At 41.8% G+C, this 20,351-nt stretch overlaps 1 protein-coding gene across 1 annotated transcript in view; it reads right to left on the bottom strand.

Annotated features, from left to right (window-relative positions):
* LOC126147901 (uncharacterized) overlaps window positions 1–19,585 on the bottom strand; it is a 777,970-nt gene extending 758,385 nt beyond the window's left edge. The window contains exons 1-5 of the mRNA XM_049915724.1: window positions 19,474–19,585; window positions 19,322–19,382; window positions 19,206–19,290; window positions 7,550–7,683; window positions 4,563–4,656 (exon numbers count right to left, since the gene is read on the bottom strand). Of these exons, the coding sequence (XP_049771681.1) occupies window positions 4,563–4,656; window positions 7,550–7,683; window positions 19,206–19,290; window positions 19,322–19,382; window positions 19,474–19,585 (486 nt within the window). The remainder of the gene's footprint in view (window positions 1–4,562; window positions 4,657–7,549; window positions 7,684–19,205; window positions 19,291–19,321; window positions 19,383–19,473) is intronic.
* Window positions 19,586–20,351: the final 766 nt, after the last annotated feature.

The following is a 20,351-nucleotide window of genomic DNA, read 5'->3' on the forward strand; positions in this document are numbered from 1 at the left end:
ACGTAAAATCCGGAACGAGAATGAGTGTTTTCGCACGTAAAATCCAAACGGTGCGCGTGCAAATGGTGCCATTAGCTGAGCAATAATTTCAGCCCAATTAAAATCTGTAGCAAAAGGAATTAATCGATTCGCACAATTTGCCTGGGCACCAGCTCTGGTTCGTCGTTCAAACCTTGCTTAATATATTGCAACATAAATGGCCTCTGGTCCGGGCTAAATCTAAAACTTTTTACTCCATGTTCCTGGCTCAAATAGAAACCGAGCACAGAGATGCCCCACCTCCATCTCTGCCCACCCCCCCCCCCCCCCCCCAAAACCGCGATTCTGCACACGGTCTTTTGAAAACAGCATATAAGTCTACAACAGCTAAACTTTATTCCCTTCTTTGTCAATGGTATTTCCTTGTCAAAGACAATCAACGGTCATAGCATGAAATGACTTTCGTGTAGAGGACTGTTAACGATTTTATAAATGTTGTAAGTAGAGACGCGTTAACGGACCTTGCTTTGTATTATAGGATCGGTGGCCTACACGAAAGAGCGAGTAGACAGACGGAAGTTGGCTTTGAAAGAGTTTGGAAGGTAAGTGACTGCAAGAAAAGCGCGAGCAAATGAATGTATGTCGACGGCGTGGTGACAATGTACGAATCAATTCTTTGTGGATGTGATGGGCATGCAGTTTAGGGGCCACAGTACAAGGAATATTAAAGAAGAGGCTTGAAGAGAGTTATAAACAGAACAGAACGGTATGGCCAAAGAATCCACAAGTGGAAGGAGAGCCTGCGCTCAGTTACTGTTGCCGCCAAACTATTACGTCACACCAACAGCTTCACTTCGATTGAGACTGTTTACCGTGTCATACGATTAAAACTTGTAAGACTTATTGCCGAAAAATCATTTATCGGACAACGTACTGCGTGTGTAAAACTTGAATCCTAACCCTATTCAATTTATTCACCTAAGTCGTGACTACCGTAAGCAGGGCCCATTACCTGTTATCCTAATAACTGTGTATCACATTTGAATTGTAATTACGAGTAATTGGAAAAATGACATGAAATTCAGGTGATACAAATATGCTTGACAATGCCGCTTAGTCGATATTAGCTAATCGCACAGTTAAATAAATATCGCGTGACAGCCTATTACGGACCATGTTTACGTTTATTAAGAAAAAGAAAGAGCCTGAAATTTAACAATACGAAATGTATAAAGAAATAAGGTAAAATGTTTCGTCATAAAGTGACTGTTGCTGGTTAATCAGAGCTAGGGGTGAATCTAATACTATTGTAATTTTAATGACCTTTTGATAATAGAAGATAATTTTTGCAAGTAGTGAATCTGACATAAGTATATTAAATTTTGTTTTGTGATTCAAATATACTAATCAGTTTAATGTATTTAGTGATTTTATGTGTCGATGTCAGCTCTCAGGTATTTTCGTCGTTGCTTCATTATATTGCTGCTAACTGTGGCGTCATTTACACTTAATTGTTACGGTTTGTGGTAGTGAAGTTTCACTCTGAAAAGTAAATTACATACTATTACAGTGAGCCTTATCTAGAGGTCACAGTTCTTAATGGTTACCGAGTCATTTAAGGCAGTATGTCAGTTAGTTGCGACTTCACATGATCCGAAAGGTTTGGATGTACTAGTACTCGAACATCTGAAGTCTGTGATAGTTCGCATTTCAGTTGAGCTCCCAAGCATGTAATGACGATGTCGCCCACGTTCGTGTCATTGTTACAAGTTCAAATTCAGTCCACCACAATTTATATCAAAACTATTGTCAGTTTTTGTACCGACGAACGTCTTACTCGATTTAAGAATTAAGTTTTCACGTAACTGCAGTTTCATGTATAGTAACAAAGTCGGCTAACTAATCAAAACTAATCATAATAATAAAAAAAAAAGCTGCATTCGATCGTTATTAAGGCAACCTATGTACAGTCGTGGACAAAACGAGCGAGACACCTCGCGTTTTCGTTATGCTGATCCGCACAGCTTTAAAGTGTGCTACACAGCATAACAGGCAAGGCGACGAAGTGATACCAACATACTATGCACAGGCGTGAAACTGAAAAACTATCTGAACTTTGTCAGACTGTTAGCAATCATGTGTAAGACTATATTAATGCTGATTAGTGTGTTAAACACAACACGTAAATGAAGATATAAATGAAAGAAGAAACGCTAATTAGTATGAACTGAACTAATAAAAATGAATTTCAGCTTATCGAGATAACATAACTGTTTTAGTAAGACAAAGTACCCCAGATGGTTACGAATTAGCAAAATATTATGCGCATTCGGCCGCAAAACGGTCTGTGTCAACGTTCAGACCAGTCATACTGGATTACCGTTGCTGACCTACCATGAACGTTAGCAAATTTAGCAATGCGTGAAGATTCATAACGAAATTCAGTTAAAAATCATTCATTGCCACAGTTAAGTCAATTCATTTATTGACAAAAGAGGAAAAACTAGGCAGTAACAAGTATGAAATTCTACAAAATTTTCATATTTACATCCACAGGGCGCCGGTACATAATAAAGGTAGCAATAAAACGTATTGGAGGGGCACGAGAATTTCTTACAATTGCATTACTGACAGTCTATTTGCCTCCATCGAGATTAGAGCCGAAAAAAAACCAGACCTCCCTTGCAGTAGCAAACACCTTTCACTACGCTAGCAGACAACCCAGGTAAACAGCCCTCTATTATTACCCCACACATGAATGAGCCGGCAATTTCGCACTGAAAATGGCAAAATGATCTGCAATTTCTTTTGCATAGGGCTTTCTGGAGTCAAAAACATGAATTTACTACCTTTATGTCACCGCTTATGTGACAATCATTCGGGATGTTTGTCGAAATTACAAAACACTGTTATTAGCGAGTAAATTTAGTAGGATAATTCTGCACCATCCCAGGAAATAAACGGCTGAATAGCTCCAAACGTATTCTACAATGTTTCGAATTCTCCATTAGACTCACCACAGCCAGAAAACTTTCATTAGCCTCAGTGTTTCTTAAGCTAGCTAGCAATGGGTATGCTCGCACTTCTAAAACGCGGTGGCATTAATACTGGGATCTGAATTACCACGTGTATAGGCAAATGTATTTTATTTGCATTCCTGTAAACGTGATTTGGATCGAAAGCGTAGCTGCGATTAATATGCTGATGTATCGACTGCAACTAGAACATTCCGAATAAAGAGTAGGTGGAATTATTTATGTGGCCCTCATCTTCAGTAACTGTTGTAGCTATTTTCGTTGTTAGGATTTCGTCACCTAAATCGGTAAAAATGGAACCCCACTAGTCTCAATTTCTTGACCGTCATCTGTCTACCCAACCCTTAAAACCCATTTACCTCGAGTACAGGTAGACCTAATAAGCGGAAATGTATCGCACTTCCTGCGGTATACGGTCCCTTGGTGGTGTAAGAAATTAATTTTTATTAGTACAGTTAATACTAATTAGCGTTTCTTCTTTCATTTATATCGTATATTTACGTGTTGTTTAACACACTAACCAGCATAAATATAGTCTTACACGTGACTGAAAACTGTCTGACAAAGTTAAGATAGTTTTTCAATTTCACACCAGTGCATAATATGTTGATAGCACTTCGTCGCCTTGCCTTGTATGCTGTGTAGCAGACTTTAAAGCTGTGCGGATCAGCATAACGAAAAGGCGAGGGGTCTCGCTCGTTTTGTCCACGACTGTACGTCCGATAATAACGATTACCTGTAGACTTTCCCACATTTTTTCGATTATAATCTTTGGAAATGATGCCTTATCCGATATTTAGGTACATTTAATCACGGTCGAGTGCTTGTATACCGAAAGGTGTAGGGAGGTTGCAGAACACCTGGATATATGTAATCGTTGTGGATACATTCTTGGTGGTTTGTCTTAGCCACTTTAATTCTATAGAATCGGCGAAAACGTGAAAGCATTTTGAACGTACTGGCTCTCAGTACCTACCACGACAGGTGAGTAATCGGACAATCACGATATATCGGAATACAGTCACAGTATTCATTCACGTTTTTACCGCATTGCTGTGCACTCGACGTTTTCGCGTTGGTTCCGACAACCATATGTGTACTTCCGCGATTGCACGACAAGGAAGGGAACAGGACTATTACATTATATATATATATAATACGTAGTTTTCATGTAACACTTCCTGTGTGTGATATATGTATTTCTTCTTAAGGGAAGTGCAATTTTTTGGTCGAGTACTTTTAAATTTGCTCTGATCATAGTCAGACGAGAAACGGTTCATACAACTGATGTACACGATTACTGTTAGAAGAGAGCGACAAGGCAATAGTCGGGACGAGGAGGAATAGCGTCATATGTGCCACGAATGCTGTGCGTTGAAGCAGACGGCACGAGAGTACGAAGTATTCCCTTTACGTCTAATCGACAGTCGTCCGTTCTCAACTTGTTGTGACCGGGTCGTGTTGCTCGAGGCTGTGCAGCTGTCACTCCCGACAGAGGTAGGACAAACTACGCTGCCTTGGCTGCCTCGCCGTGGCAGGGAGACTCACCTTGCCGGAGCCCCTGGTGTTGGAGCAGCGCAGGACCCCGATGGCGTGCTGCTCGTACTCCTTCTCCAGGTGGTCGTGCTGCGCCTGGATGCGCCTGCGCACAACAGAGGCCTTAACAGTGATTGTAAAGGTGAAATAACATGGAGAAAACGAACAGCCCATTGCTGTCTAAACTACGTTTACACAGTGGTCAAAATGAATGTTGCATATCGCTGAAACTTTAATACTGAACGTTGTGATCCAGGAATACATTATGATATGAATACATTGGTTTGTGTTCAATGTATTGCTAGCGAAAAGAGTACATGTTTCTAAAGTGTGGGGGCGTAAGGGCAGTCTCTGACAACTGTGTCACTTGTAAGCATTGCAGAACTAGTGCTGTGTGTCATTACGAGAGATGTGTTGCTTCAGGGTGGTTCCGACAAGCAGCAAATGGTATGAAGAGAGTAGGAATAGTTATGAAAACGAAGTTAGGATATTACCCTCAACAGATTCGACAAAAAACCAACGCCGACGAAAACACTTCAGGTACACATGTCGACGTCGCAAACAGAAGATGAAGAGATGGTAAACGTATTTGAAGAAACTGAAAGGATAATTCAGTATTTAAAGTGAAATAAAAATCTAATGGTCATGGGGATTAGAATGCAGTTGCAGGGGCAGCAACAGAAGAAAGGGTTAAGGGAGAACTGGATTTTCTGGTAGGAATGAGAGAGGAGCAAGACTAAATGAGTTACGAATGCCAACTGTACTGTCCAAAAATCGCAAAAGGGGAAGATATATTTTGAAGTGGCTCGGAGGTAAGGGAAAATTCCATTTGGATTACATGATGATCAGACAGAGATTCAGAAATAAAATACTAGATTGTATGGCTTACCCAGAAGAAGATATAGATTAACGTCACAATCTAGTAACGGTGAAGAGCAGACTGAAGTTCAAGCGAATAGTAAGAATCAGTCTGTAAGGAGGTGGCACAATGAAGTCCTGACGAATGACGAGGCGCATCAGAAGTTCACTAAAGGTGCGGATACTGCGGTAAGGAGTACCACATGAGGCGGTTCAGTTGAAGAGGAGTGGACATATCTAAAAACAGGAATCACAGATGTTGGACAGACAAACATAATTACTAGGAAGCAAACTATGAAGAAATCTTGGGTGACGGATGAAACATTCCAGTTAACTGACGAAAGAAGGAAATACAAAAACGTTCAAGGAAATACAGCAATATATATCACTCGGAAATGAACTAAATACGAAGAAAAGAGGCCAAGTCGAAATGGTGGCGCGAAAAATATGAGGAAATCGAAAAAAATTGTCATCGGAAAGACTGGCTCAGCATATAGAAAATAAACACATCCATCCGTGTAATTAAAAGCTAAATCGATGGCATTAAGAGTGCAAAAGGAATTCCACTGTTGAAACCAGAAGAAAGAACGTATAGATGGTAACAGTAGACTGAAGGCCTCTATGAGAGGGGAACTGTCCGATGACGTGATGGGAGAGTAAGTTGGAGTTGATATGGAAGAGATAGGAGATCCAATATTAGAGTTAGAATTTAAAAGAACTTTAGAGCACTCGAGATCAAATAAGGCAGAAGGATTTATGAAACTCCATCAGAATTTCTTAAATCACTGGGAGGAATGGAAACATAACGACTGTTCCGGCAGGTGTGAACAGGTGTGTAGAGACTGTGTGGAACAGGTGATCCGCAATCAGTCTTTCGGAAAAACATCACCCACTCTATTCCGAAAATAGTAAGAAGCGATAAGTGGGAGAATTATCCCACAATCAGCTCAGCAGCTCTTGCACCCAAGTTTCTGATAAGAATAATATCTAGGACAATGGAAAAGAACACTGAGGATATGTTAGATGACGATCAGTTTGGCTTTAGGAAAGATAAAGGCAACGGAGAGGAAGTTGCCCTATATAATGAAAGGAAGGCTGGAGAAAAATGAAGAGACGCTCATAAGATATGTCGACATGGAAAAAGTATTCGATAATGTAAAATGTAGGATGTTCGGAATTCTGGGACAAATAGGAGTAAGCTACAGGGAACGACAGGTGATCTGCAATATAGACAAGAACCAAGAGGGAACAATAAGCTTGGAAGACAAAGAACAAAGTGCTCGTATTAGAAAGGGTGTAAGACAGGGCTGTAGCCTTTCGCTCCTACTCTTCTGTCTATACACCGAAAAGCAATGACGGAAATAAAAATAAGATTCAAGAGTGGAATAAAAATTTAGGGGGAAATGACATCAATGAAAGGATTCGCTGATGGCACTGTTATCCTAAGCGAAGGTGAAGAGAATTACAAGATCTGTTGAATGGAATGAACAGTCTAATCGGTACACAATTTGGATTAAAAGTAAATAATGAGAAGTAGCAGATAGCGAGAACCTTTCAAAATTGCTGATGACATAATAGATGAAGTTAAGGAGTTGTGCTACCTTGATGCAAAATAACCCACGTCGTACGAAGCAAGGAGGAAACAAAAAACAGACTAGCACAGACAAAAAGGGCATCCCTGGCCAAGAGAAGTCTACTAATATCAAACATAGGCCTGAATTTGAGGATGACATTTTCGAGAATATTGTTTGGAGTACAGCACTATATGGTAGTGAATGGTGGACAGTAGAAAACCGAACAGAAGAGAATCGAAGCTTTTGAGATGTGGTGCTACAGAAAAATGTTGGAAATCAGGTAGAATTACAGGGTAAGAAATGAGGGGATTCTCCTAACAACTGACGAGGAAAGGAATATATGTGGAATGGGAAGTGGCAAGAAGAAGGGACAGAATGATAGCACATATGTTACGACATCAGGGAATGACTTTCACAGTGAAAATTGTAGAGGAAAGCAGAGATTGGAATACACCCAGCAAGTAATTGAGGACGTAGGTTGCAGTTGCTGCTGTGAGATGAAAAGGCTGATGCAGGAGAGGCATTCGTTGTGTGAGGCGTTCCTACTGAGCAGGTGTCGGTACTCACGAGATGGCGAGCAGCAGCTCCTGGCGCTGGTGCTCCTTGGCCTTGATGGAGCCGCCCTCGGCGAGCGCCGCCTGCAGCTCCCTCTGCAGCACCCACAGCTTCCGGCGCTCCGCCTCCAGCAGCAGGCTCGTCACCTGCAACACGGCACCCACCCACTCGTGTTGCCAAAGTTGTTTCGAGTACGCTGCAGATGTTTCTCCGGGTAGCCCTTACACATCCTCCACACAGTCTCCATCTCTCCCTATGCGATTTCCATATTTTTGGAGTCCACGAGAAAGACATTCGTAGACATCGGTTTAGTTCGGACGAAGCGTTGTACGCTTGGGTGCAATCAAGATTCCGTAGCCAACCTCAGAGATTTTTCCACGAAGGCATTGACCGTCTTGTCTCACAGCGAGGTAAATGTATTAGCATTTATGGCGACTACTTTTGAAATAATACATAGTTGACCTACAAGTTTACCATCTGACTGTCCCTTACATTGCTGCAGTACAGCAACTGTCGCGCAACATCGATGCTAAGAGGCTGCGTATTGCTCAACGTACTGTGCATGTGCCTAAATGAATTTTTATTCCATTTACTGTACTATTACTCTATTAAAGTAACTGTAAATCTGAACCTGCTTGATCATGAAAAGTAGTTCCAGGGGTATTAGTGTCGTGGTCAATTAACTACTAACACCTTGGAACATCAACGTGAATCGGCTGAAGTTTCCCATTTTCTCACATTTCGTTATCAAAGGCTTAATAATTCTGGCTGTAAAGTACTGAAATTGTGCTTCCCTCAATCACCTTAGTCAACACATGGATGTATAATTTGTTTGTCCTTTCACGAACGCCGACCGTTGTTTCATTATTTAATGTTTTCACGAAAGGGTTTACTAAAAAGGTAAAGTTGTACTGGTTCCCGTCCAGTTGTGAATCTGGGCACTGTCGTTTAGAGCATAACGTAAAATTATCTGAAAGATAATCCATGTCAGCAGCGAAGGGATAGTAAAAAGCGCTTTTGTAACAATTACTTTATTACCTTAGATGCTTCGGATAACACGATAGCCATTTTAGTGCTTTGATCAAGTTTTATACCCTGTCGAAAAAATGAATTGAGTATTTCTTGTGTCAGAAACATGTTCATTAAAGACGATCGCCAACAGAGTGTCATTGCAAGACATTTACCATCCATAGCTTACGTGGTAGCACTGCAGTGGCGTAGCAAGGTCGCGAATGTCAGCTGGCGCCACACGACACTTTCGGGAGGTGAAGGTTTATTAAGAGATTAATAAAAGATACAGTTAATAAAACAGCAAAGGACATTACAAGTGTAGCAACATATTTTGCATTACATGTATGCTTTTGTATAAGTACCGCGCCAGATCTACATACCATTCATCCTTTGACCTATTTTAGCTGCTTATGCATTCCACGATTACTTATCTCAATATTTGCCATTTCGGCGTGCATGTGGCGTCTGAAACGATACAATCCGTACTACAGTCTTCCAGCGAAACGCTTCCGAAAATTGGAATTCAGTATAACGCCCTTGCCTCTCTCATAATCCGTTTGGATACTGATTCATTTATGAGACCATAACGTCTTCAGATTTTAATTTCGAATCCACTGGGCGTTTTCCGCATTGTTTTCCTCACTCTCATTTTAACTTCGTACACTTTTAGTTTGGTAACAAGGCGATGATTTCATTTAAATATGTGATGAAGCTCTCTTTGCTTTGGTAGGAACTTTCTAACTCGCCTATTGAGCCACGGCAGGTCTTCCCTATCCCTCATAATTTTGCCTAGCATATAATGGTCTAGGGGATATTGTACAACGATTCAGATGTTAACCACTGATACACATCTCCCTTTTCCGAAGTGAATGCTTGATGTTGAGTGCTCAGATGATCTACACTTTCTTTCCTATTACAGTTGTTAAGTAAATATACTTTCCTTTCTTTACTAGTGTTCCTCTTAAATCTTGTACTTACTGTTGCTGTACTGTCCCTTCTATAGCCAGCAAGTTGAAATCTCCGCTATGAAAAATGTCAAACTTTAACTGACTCATGTTTCCGTTCCTAGCTGTTAGTAATTAACTGAGGGTGAAATATTAAAATTCTGTGATATGGGAATTTAGAAGGGACATTCTCTCAGTTTTCTACCGAAACAGATGCAGATACAAGGTATATATACAAGAATCTGTCACCATGTTTGACCCAATTTGATGTTTATTTTCGCCCTTGATAATTCCGCATTTGGTAACTATAATAACGTCACTAGATTTTACCAGTTTCCTTAGGGCAGTACATATGCTGCGACAGTTAGCGTCTAGTCTTAATCCTCGTGATATATATTCAAATATGAATTTTAGATGCGCTTCACTTCTGGTTCGAGCCATATTTATGTACCTAGCACGAAGTGGACATTATAATCTTTAATGAGTAACACAAATACTGTGACCATACCATGAACTATCCAGCATTAAGTAATGCCGTTTCTGATCGGCAAAGAAGAATGCTCTAATTTGTGATTTGCATGGCTGCTTCACTACCTCCTCGGGTTAGGTAGGGCAGCTGACTGATATTTTTAGGCTATTCGCGTGTCTATCCGTGTAACGCGTGGTCCAGTTGGCCTCCGAAACGCCTGCCGCCACGTGAGGCGGCATCCCGACATACTAGGGAAACAGGCGGGGTTGCAACCCTCCATTCAAAAGGCGCTGCCATTGGCGCTTGTGCCATCATATGGCCCTTAAACGACGTTGCGTTTTTTATGCACTTGACGACTATAAACAATTAAACCCTGAGTCCATAAAAATTAAATCACGCCTCAATCCATAGACTGGATCATATCGATAACAGCGGTGAAATGAACTGGCCGCATTCCTTACCAGAAGACTGGTTCTTGAGTTGTACAGGCAAAATGTTCCACGTATTAATAAGAAAATGGAATCATTAATTCTACGCGAGCGATTTATTAGTAAATACAGTTCACAGAAATCACAACTGTCGAATCCAAAGTAACAACCACCGCCAATGGTTTTTCATTACTGCCTGCCAAAGCAGGCTGTCACGAATGAACTTATTCCTGGTCACATGACCTGCCCCATCGTTAAACTCAGAACTGCCTGTCACATCCTTTAAAAATCTATAAATACATATGCCTCTCCCTACCATATTAGGGGACTGAGGTCAAAAAACCAAAGTAAAGAGAAACAGCGTGATTCAGCTGACCTTACACACAGGCTTTATACAACCTGTGCTGGCTGCTGTGGCCGAGCGGTTCTAGGCGCTTCAGTCAGGAACCACGCAGCTGATACGGTCGCAGGATCGAATCCTGCCTCGGGCATGGATGTGTTTGATGTCCTTAGGTTAGTTAGGTTTAAGTAGTTCTAAGTCTAGGGGACTGATGACCTCAGATGTTGAGTCCCATAGTGCTTAGAGCCATTTATACAACCTGTAACGCCTTCAAAAACTACGTGTGAGATTTTCATATTCTCCCGCTCGCTACGCGCGAACTAATAGTCCTAAAGAAAAAAAAAACAGAATTTTTTTGTTAGGAAATTTAATGTAGTTAAATTTTGTACTGCGATACGTTTCTGGCAGAGGCCGCAGTTTTCGAAAACGTACAGAAGTGACTTTCGGACACGTTTCTCTTGAATAACTCGAAAACCCTGACCTCCAGTGAAAACACATCCCACTACAAAATTTGACTGCATCAAATTTCCTACGAAAAGGTCCTGTTCATTTTTTCTGTAGCACTAATAGTTTGTGCGCAGCTAGAGAGAGAATATGAATATCTATAAAATCTAGGGGCAGCTGAATCCCCTTTGTAATCTTCGTAGTATAAGTAAGCTGCCTTTTGGTAAGCACCATTTTTTAATTTCTATACTTTCCACACGTAAGAGGCTGTCACTTGCATCTTAAACCAGTGGAAATGTTAACAGATGTAGTAGCAGCAATAAGGGGCAGTCATTCCTTTCATAACTCGTTCTGCCATCTTAGCAAAATAAAATAAACGTAATTTTTATGAACATTAGCAAGTCAGTGAAATTATTTGTGAAGTGTCTCATCTTAAAGGAATTGTTGAACTGATCCCAAAACTAGTTTTAGATTTTGTGAGACTAATATAAACAAAGTTATGGAGAAATTACTATTACACTTAATATTTTATTGATATTAATTCTCCTGTTGTTTTTGGAATTCATTTGAATGAGTAAAAATTATCTTTTGTCTTTTAACATTAGTTGAATGAACTTTTGAGAACTCGTTTAACTGAATTCTTATACTGTATAGCATATTTCCTTGTTAATATGTATTACAATGTTGTAATTAGCCAAAGAAGTAGGTCCCCTGTGAAATCTATTATCTTGTCGTGACCTTTCGCTCTTATAGATCCTCAGTTTGTGGTGGCAAAATGTGGGGTAATGGATATTATCTGGTTTTAGCATTCGAAATATGGATCTCTTACATGGTTCTGAAAATACAGTTTCAGTGAGTTTGCTTGGCATCTACGTAATCAGCAGACAGCTATGTTGTATTGATTTTAGAAACGTGTCTTGTAACTTCCTGGGAGATTAAAACCGTGTGCCGAATCGAGACTCGAACCTGGGACCTCTGCAAATTTCGCAGGAGAACTTCTGTGAAGTTTGGAAGGTAGGAGACGAGGTACTGGTGGAAGTACGGTTGTGAGGAAGGGTCTTAAGTCTTGTTAGGCTAGCTCAGTGGGTAGAGCATTTGCTCGCGAAATGTATAGATCCAGAGTTCGAATCTTGGTCCGGCAAACCGTTTAAATCTATCGGAAAGTTTCTTATTAGCGGACACTCCGCTGCAGAGTGAAAATTTCATTCTAGAAACATGCCTTGTCATAACAATAATAGAATTTACGTAACATCAAGTTAGGTTAGGATCTGAGAAACTGTTGCAAGGTGTTTGCTTCAATAATCTATAATCGATTGCTTAAATTATACATCAACACCGAGAGATGTTTCTGTTTTCAGCCTCTGCTAGAGGCGAAAATCAAAACGAGTTCGAATACATAAGGTGTTCTTGTTCATAAATTGCACAAAAGTGTTGAAAGATAGTCAAAATACTCACGATGGTTACTGAGACATTTATCATTTCAGTAACGAGTTACCACATTTCCTACCAACTCTAATAACAATTCTGCCGCGTATTCGTCAGCCATATCGTAATACCCTGCCGTCCGTCGACGTAGCAAAAGTGTTCGTTTTTGTAAAGTGGTGTCATATTCCTGAAATCCTGAAAAATTAAGTACGCACTACAAGGAAAGACAGGTGATATAAAAATCTGTACGAGAACCAAGAATAGAATGAACGAAAAGAGATTTCATCGGATTAAAATTGGTGTAAGGTAGGTACGTAGTCGTTCTCTTTTCTCATACAACCTGTATATCGAAGAAGAATGTGAGGAATGAAGGTTTAGAAGTGGGATTGAAATATAGGGTCAATTATAATATTAGCTGATGACATTGCTATCGTTTGGGTAGTTGACGATGAATGGAATCAACAGTCTACTGAATACAGAATATGGACTGAGAATTAATCAAAGAAAGACGAAAGTATTAAGAACCAGCAAAAAGTGGTTAGCAATACACTTATTATCCAAATTGAAGACCACATAGAAGTCGAACTAAATTAACTTTTGGCGTGGGTACCGAATCAGATCAGTAAACCAGTTAGAAAACTGAATCTCCACGTATATACAGGATGACGTTTCAGTAAGCGAAGAAACGTCACCTGCAGTTTTTTCCACACGAAAAAATGCCTCTTATACTCGGTGAGGTTCGCCGAGTAGCTTCGGCAGTCAAACTTACGGCCTTCCTTTGCTTGGTTCACTGCTGAAAATTTTCGTGTATCTTTTGGCAAACAACATTCGGTTGAACGAAGCATTCCATAAAATCGTTACAAAATATGTAAATAATCGTTGGACCCAGATCAGCTCGTAGCACTTCACAGCTATGTTAGCGAAACAGTTTTATTCTAAAGCTATACGGACAACCGGTACAAGTGATAACTGCCGTTTAGGAGTGTGATTACACTCAGACAAGATGCGCCCACTGGAGCGTGGACATACAACGCAAATCTGTTCCCAAACTGCCGTTAGCTCTCTGCAACGTCGTCGGCAATTGCACCAAAAGAGAAACAAAGTAAGACCAAACTGAAACACTTCCGCTTCCACAGTAACAATTCCTATCTGGTAAATTAGCCCCGCCATGCCCCTTTTTATAAGCAGCATCTCAAACAGCTTTACCCTCTACCCCTTACTTTTTCACATCTGACTATCGATTGGTTTGATGCCGTACCCGTCATTCCTGTCATACGTACGGAAGTATTACACCCGTCATACTTGGCACTCTTTTCTTCATATTCTAGTCTCTACCTCCTATTTTATTTTCGCCCTTTTACTGCTCCTTCCAGCGCCAAAGTAAGTATTTCAGGATGCTGTAGCTGATATAGTACTAATCTTTATGTTAGGGGCCTTCCAAAACCTTATCTCTATACTTATTTTCAATTCTCAACTGAATCAGGAATTCCAGGACGTAAAGACCTGATGAAAGAACATTCGTGTCGAGACGCTTGAGTGTACCGCGGTTTTCCAGAGAGTGTTGAGGCCGCGGGTACTTTCACTGGCCCAGCCCAGCCCAGCCCAGCCCGCCTTGTACGGCGGTCGCTGACCACTCTCTCCGGAGCGAGCGCTGCACACTATATACATATAGATAAACATCAGGCACGCTGTGCCGACTGCGCATGCGCGGACAGCAGTCTTGTTCCACGCCAGGCTCGCATCTGAGCTGTGGGAAGCAGCGGAACGATTCACGTAACACGAAATAAGCCAGCGTCCCAGTGGAGTAACAGTATAAGTCACTGGTGTTCCTCAGGTTTTCGTACTAGGTCCACTTCTTCGCTTAACATAGGTTAAGTGGTTACATTTAACTGTGGCAGATGGTTTATTCCCTTGCCCTTGCTCGTTTTGTTTATGATTACTCCTCTCCTGTCAATTACTGATGTTTTCTTGATTATCATTACAGTGCATGATGATACATTGGGTGACGTTCATTAAGCACGTTTGACTGTGCAGTCACTGTTACTTTAGTTTATTATTTCGTTGAGATGGATTACTGAATTATACCAACAAAATTATGCCACGAGATTTAAACTATTCTTCGACTTCCATGAATGCTTCAGTGTTAGACGACATTCGCAACTTGAGAATTACTGTTCAGTATTTTTGTTACATTTCACACGACACGTGGCCGTAAAATTCAGTACTCTACTCCGCTACTATTCGACTGCTTCCTCCGCCCGACGGTTCCCGAACGACGACATCTGTAGACACCGCTTTAAATAATGCCGGCACGCTTATGCTCAAAACAAACGACCGCGAAACTCATTATTGATCCGAGAGTTCCTCAGCCACAAGTCGGTGCACTTAACGGAGGTTGTATGTGTTCTCGTAACGATCGAGATGCAGCGACGCCGATCTCACAAAGTACAACCCTATATTAATTAAACGCGTAATCTGCTAGAGGAGAGTTGTCTGTGTGCTACCGGCTCCTAATTTGTACTATAACAATAAAATTCATGTCTCTTTTACTATCTGACATTCAGTGAGCTCAGCTTCAAGTAAGTACTTTTCGGTTCAAAAATGGTTCAAATGGCTCTGAGCACTATGGGACTCAACATCTTAGGTCATAAGTCCCCTAGAACTTAGAACTACTTAAACCTAACTAACCTAAGGACACCACACACACCCATGCCCGAGGCAGGATTCGAACCTGCGACCGTAGCAGTCCCGCGGTTCCGGACTGCAGCGCCAGAACCGCTAGACCACCGCGGCCGGCGTACTTTTCGGAACTGTACTGTCGTCTATGAGTTCTGTGCGTTGAGGAATAGATCACCTGAAGACAGAGTTGATTTTGTTGTAGTTTTCATTTAACTTTTTGTGTACCTGGCGAAGAGAATTATTATTCTAAGATAATAGCAACATAACGATTTATTTATTTGTGAATATAAATGGCATTATCCTAGTTTTCAGACATTAGAGGATCTGTATTCGTTGTGGTTCGTTTATAGGAAAATGAAAAAGGCAAAATGAAGATGTTGTCTTATTATACCACAGTATGTTTCGAATATAGTACCGATACAATTTAATAAAAGTTCTCGTAAATTAGTTTAGCATTACTAGTGCAACACTATGTTCAGAAATGATTAATTGAATTTTGTAATGAACTGAATTTACCTGTAACGCCATTTTTAAGTGGAGATCGTAGGTTAAATGTATTTCCAAGTATAAAGCATGTTCCCAAGAGAAGAAAATAAAGGCAACGGTGATATAAAAATTTTCGGCTGCAGTCATTTTCCAGGAAACTTGATAGATTTAAGCATGTCGGACGTAAGGGAAGTTGACTTCGACATTCCGGAACGAAGCGGATTGTCCCATAACTTTAAAGCCCGGGAAACCATGGCGGGCAAAACGTGGACAGAAAATGTCCAAGAAATACTTCGAGGGTTGGCTTAGGAGCCTGTAAGCTGACGGTAACCGAAACAAAGCAGAGGAAATCTAGAATACAGCTTCACGTGTAAAAGTTAAGTGTTTTGGAGACTCTACAGGGAAGTCACCATAGAAACTCATTACTAAAACAAAGCAATGGTATCGCGGGTTGTGCGAGGAGGATCGAATGGAAGAAATGATCAAATGCATGAAATGAACAATGTGAACTCATGCAAAGTGTGCAGCGGTGGGGAAAGGAATGAAAAAGTACACACATCAAAAATAGTTTTGCATCACCCCGGTTCCCACAACTCCTGAAGATAGACGTTGACTGTGGATATTGTATCACAGACACAGTCCCTTTGACTGCGCAGAGATGTCACTAAACCCGCTCAAAGATGTAAACAACCATGCACGAGCAGCGCCTATTCGACGGAGGGGGTCCGACAGCCGATCAGTTCCAGTCATTCCACCAGGAAGGAGGTACGCGGCTCGTTTTGTCTGTAGTTCAACCATGCCTAGGATACCGCGGTTCGACCGCGTCTGCATTGTTACTTTGTGCCAGGAAGGGTTCTCAACAAGGGAAGTGTCCAGACGTCTCGGAGCGAACCATACCGATGCTGTACGGACATGGAGGACATACAGAGAGACAGGAATTGTCGATGTCATGCCTCGCTGAGGCCGCCCAAGTTCTGCTACTGCAGTGGGCGACCGCTACCTGCGGGTTATGGCTCGCAGGAACCCTGACAGCAACGCCACCGTGTTGAATAATGCTTTTCGTGCAGCCACATTACTTCGTGTTACGACTCAAACTGTGCGCAATTGGCTGCATGATGCGCAACTTCACTCACGACGTCCGTGACGACACCATGCAGCGCCGTACAGATGGAGCCAACAACATGCCAAATGGACTGCTCAGGATTGGCATCACGTTCTCTTCACCGATGAGTGTCAGCCTTCAATCAGTAAATCGTCGAAGACGTGTTTGGAGGCAACCCGATCAGGCTGAATGCCTTAGACACACTGTCCAGCGAGTGCAGCAAGGTGGAGGTTCCCTGCTGTTTTGTGGGTGGCATTATGTGGGGCCGACGTACGCCGCCGGTGGAAGGCGCCGTAACGGTTGTTCGATTCGTGAATGCCATCCTCCGCCCGATAGTGCACCCATATCGGCAGCACATTGGCGAGGCATTCGTCTTCATGGACGACATTTCGGGCCCTCATCGTGCACATCTTGTGAATGACTTCCTTCAGGATAACGACATCGCTCGACTAGAGTTTCCAGCATGTTTTCCACACATGAAACCTATCGAACATGCCTAGGATAGATTGAAAGGGGCTGTTTATGGACGACGTGACCCACCAACCACTCTGAGGGATCTACGCCGAATCGCCGTTGAGTAGTGGGACAATCTGGACCAGCAGTGCCTTGATGAACTTGTGGATAGTATGCCACGACGAATACAAGCATGCATCAATGCAAGAAGACGCGCTACTGGCTATTAGAGGTACCGGTGTGTACAGCAATGTGGACCACTATCTCTGAAGGTCTCGCTGTATGGCGGTACAACAAGTAGTGTGTGAGCAATAAAAAGGGCGGAAATGACGTTTATGTTGATCTATATTCCAATTTTCTGTACACATTAGGGAAATCTCGGAACCGAGGTGATGCAAAACTTTTTGTGATGTGTGTAACAGTGAAATGCCCACAAATGGTGTTGTAAGAACAAAAATATGGAACAATTCCTTGAACACAGACTAGTACATATGTTTCAGGTCAGGGGCATAGTTTATGAGAGTGGTATAATTTATGAACCCACATATGTAAATTTGGATACCAGCCTGACCCCGGTACGATGACAAGAACTTAGTTTACGTTCTGGAACGCGTTATAATATAGCATTTCTGAACTCGCAAGTGAGCTTTCTTACTTTTGTAATTATCTTTCGTTAATACTACCATTTGCTTCACTTATTTTTACAAAAGTATTCATGGGAATTTAGTAATTTAATTTTTTACTATTTTGTATAGGAGAGAGTGTTCTACTCAGAGGATAGTATACCTAGGAACACAACATGTTTTTTGCTCGTTACTTCAGTTTAGTGACTAATTTTATAAGCACATGAGGGATTGTGCACTAGAGACTTCCATAATCGGTTTCTCCCACCATCTACAGTTGTTGTTCTTGTTAGATATCAGGTTGTGTTTGCACAGCATTTGTAAACATTAACGTTCGACATGTTTAAGAGTTGTGTAAGTTATTAAAGCTATTTGGAATATACTGTTAATTCTTCAGGTACAGAATTTTGTGTTGAGTAAAATGCTATATATTTTTAGGACTGTTTACATAACATGTGGACAGTTAAGCCATACTTGGTCAGTCGTGCACCTTTGCCCCTAGGTATATGACCGTGCTGTACCTTCGGATATGTTTTCACATTTGGCTGGCTGGTTGGTTGGTTGGTTGGCGTGGGGGGAGGGGACCAAAGAGCGAGGTCATCGGTCCCATCGGATTAGGGAAGGATGGGGAAGGAAGTCGGCCGTGCCCTTTCAAAGGAACCATCCAAGCATTTGCCTGAAGTGGTTTAGGGAAATCTCGGAAAACCAAAATCAGGATGGTCGGACGCGGGTTTGAACCGTCGTCCTCCCAAATGCGAGTCCAGTGTGCTAACCACTGCGCCCCCTCGTTCGGTCCTTTCACATTTGGAACAACCTTAATTTTTCTATGTAATTTTTGTAAATTCAGCAAAAGTGAATGTCATAATTTAAGAAAAAAAGAATCACAAAATATACTTAACTTCTGTTATAGTGCTGGCTAGAGGCGGAAGTACCAAAGGTGTACCAACTACAACACTGTCTCCTACTAATGAGTTGTACGGTAATTCTGATAGCTCTCAAGAGACTGAATGTTATTTCATTACGGTTGGGAGTTAAATATTTCGGCACATTCAGCGTCAAAATGTGATAGTTTAAACCTCTTCAGAGTTTCTTTACACCTTGTATATTTATTTTAATATTTGCAAGTGAGTCTTGTATCGCCACTACATCGCGAGACATTTATTATTAAAACTGCAAGATCTCACGGCCTTAGAAGTCATTCGACAAATTACTTCGTCCCAAGACAATCTTGCGAAATGTAGAGAGTATATCTAGTGTCGCTCACCTCTAGCTGGACGCCGAACAGATCCCTGGAGCGGTCCGGATCTCGCGGTTTGTCCACGGTGCGGCACACGCCCTCGCCACCCCCACTGTCCCCACCGCCTCCGCCGCCCCCGCCACCCTCCGCCTCCGGCTCGGCGGCCACTTCCATGGCGGGCGCCGGCGGCGATGGTGCTGCCTCCTGTAACAGAAGAAAGAAACATAACCGTCAACAGTCGTAGTGAGGACCCGTCAGTGCAGTGGGAAACTCTGCATTCGCTGCGATGGCACACCAGCTCCGTCAGAACAATACACGACGAGCGTAGCTTCTAAAACAGCTCTTACATAATGTCTAATATAATTTCTTTGTATTTCTTTCCTCTGTGTGCTAAAAGCTTTCATCATGTCTAATCTGAAGAGAGTCATGAATGAGATTTTCACTCTGCAGCGGAGTGTGCGCTGATATGAAACTTCCTGGCAGATTAAAACTGTGTGCCGGACCGAGACTCGAACTCGGGACCTTTGCCTTTCCCGGGCAAGTGCTCTACCAACCTTTTCTTTTTTTGTCGCGGTTAAGTGCTCTACCATCTTTGTTTTTATTTTTATTGGTATTCTATTTGGATACAAAATTAGGCAGTTCACAAACACTAAACGAAATGCCTATTCTGCAAAAAAAAAAAAAAAAACCATTGTAAAACAAATCACAAATTTAAAGGAGCAGGGATGTTGTTTTTTATTTATTTATTTATTTTCAATAAAGATCACTCTGTTAAAAGGAACATGTAGGTCATTTCATCGTATAGTATGTGCATTACATTTTGAGTGGTGAGAGAAGCGTGAGGTTCATTATCAGCTGTCAAATGTGCACACCGACTGCACCCGGCACATCCCAACTGCGTGGGGGGTCGAGGAAGACTGCCTGAAGATAGTTGGCAAAGGTTTTCCGATAGTGTGACCATCTACGAACATCATTGTGGGCTTGCTGCAAGAAATACCAAAAGTCAAGTCGCGACTTGGCAGCATCCCCATAGAGGTACGCGATCGTCCAACCTTTGACCCAGATGATCGAGTGTGATTTAGTCGCCGGAAAGTAGTCTACATATACATCGACATCCATACTCCGCAAGCCACCTGACGGTGTGTGGCGGAGGGTACCTTGAGTACCTCTATC

The sequence above is a fragment of the Schistocerca cancellata genome, chromosome 1 (assembly GCF_023864275.1).
Source record: "Schistocerca cancellata isolate TAMUIC-IGC-003103 chromosome 1, iqSchCanc2.1, whole genome shotgun sequence".
Classification (NCBI taxonomy): Eukaryota; Metazoa; Arthropoda; class Insecta; order Orthoptera; family Acrididae; genus Schistocerca; species Schistocerca cancellata.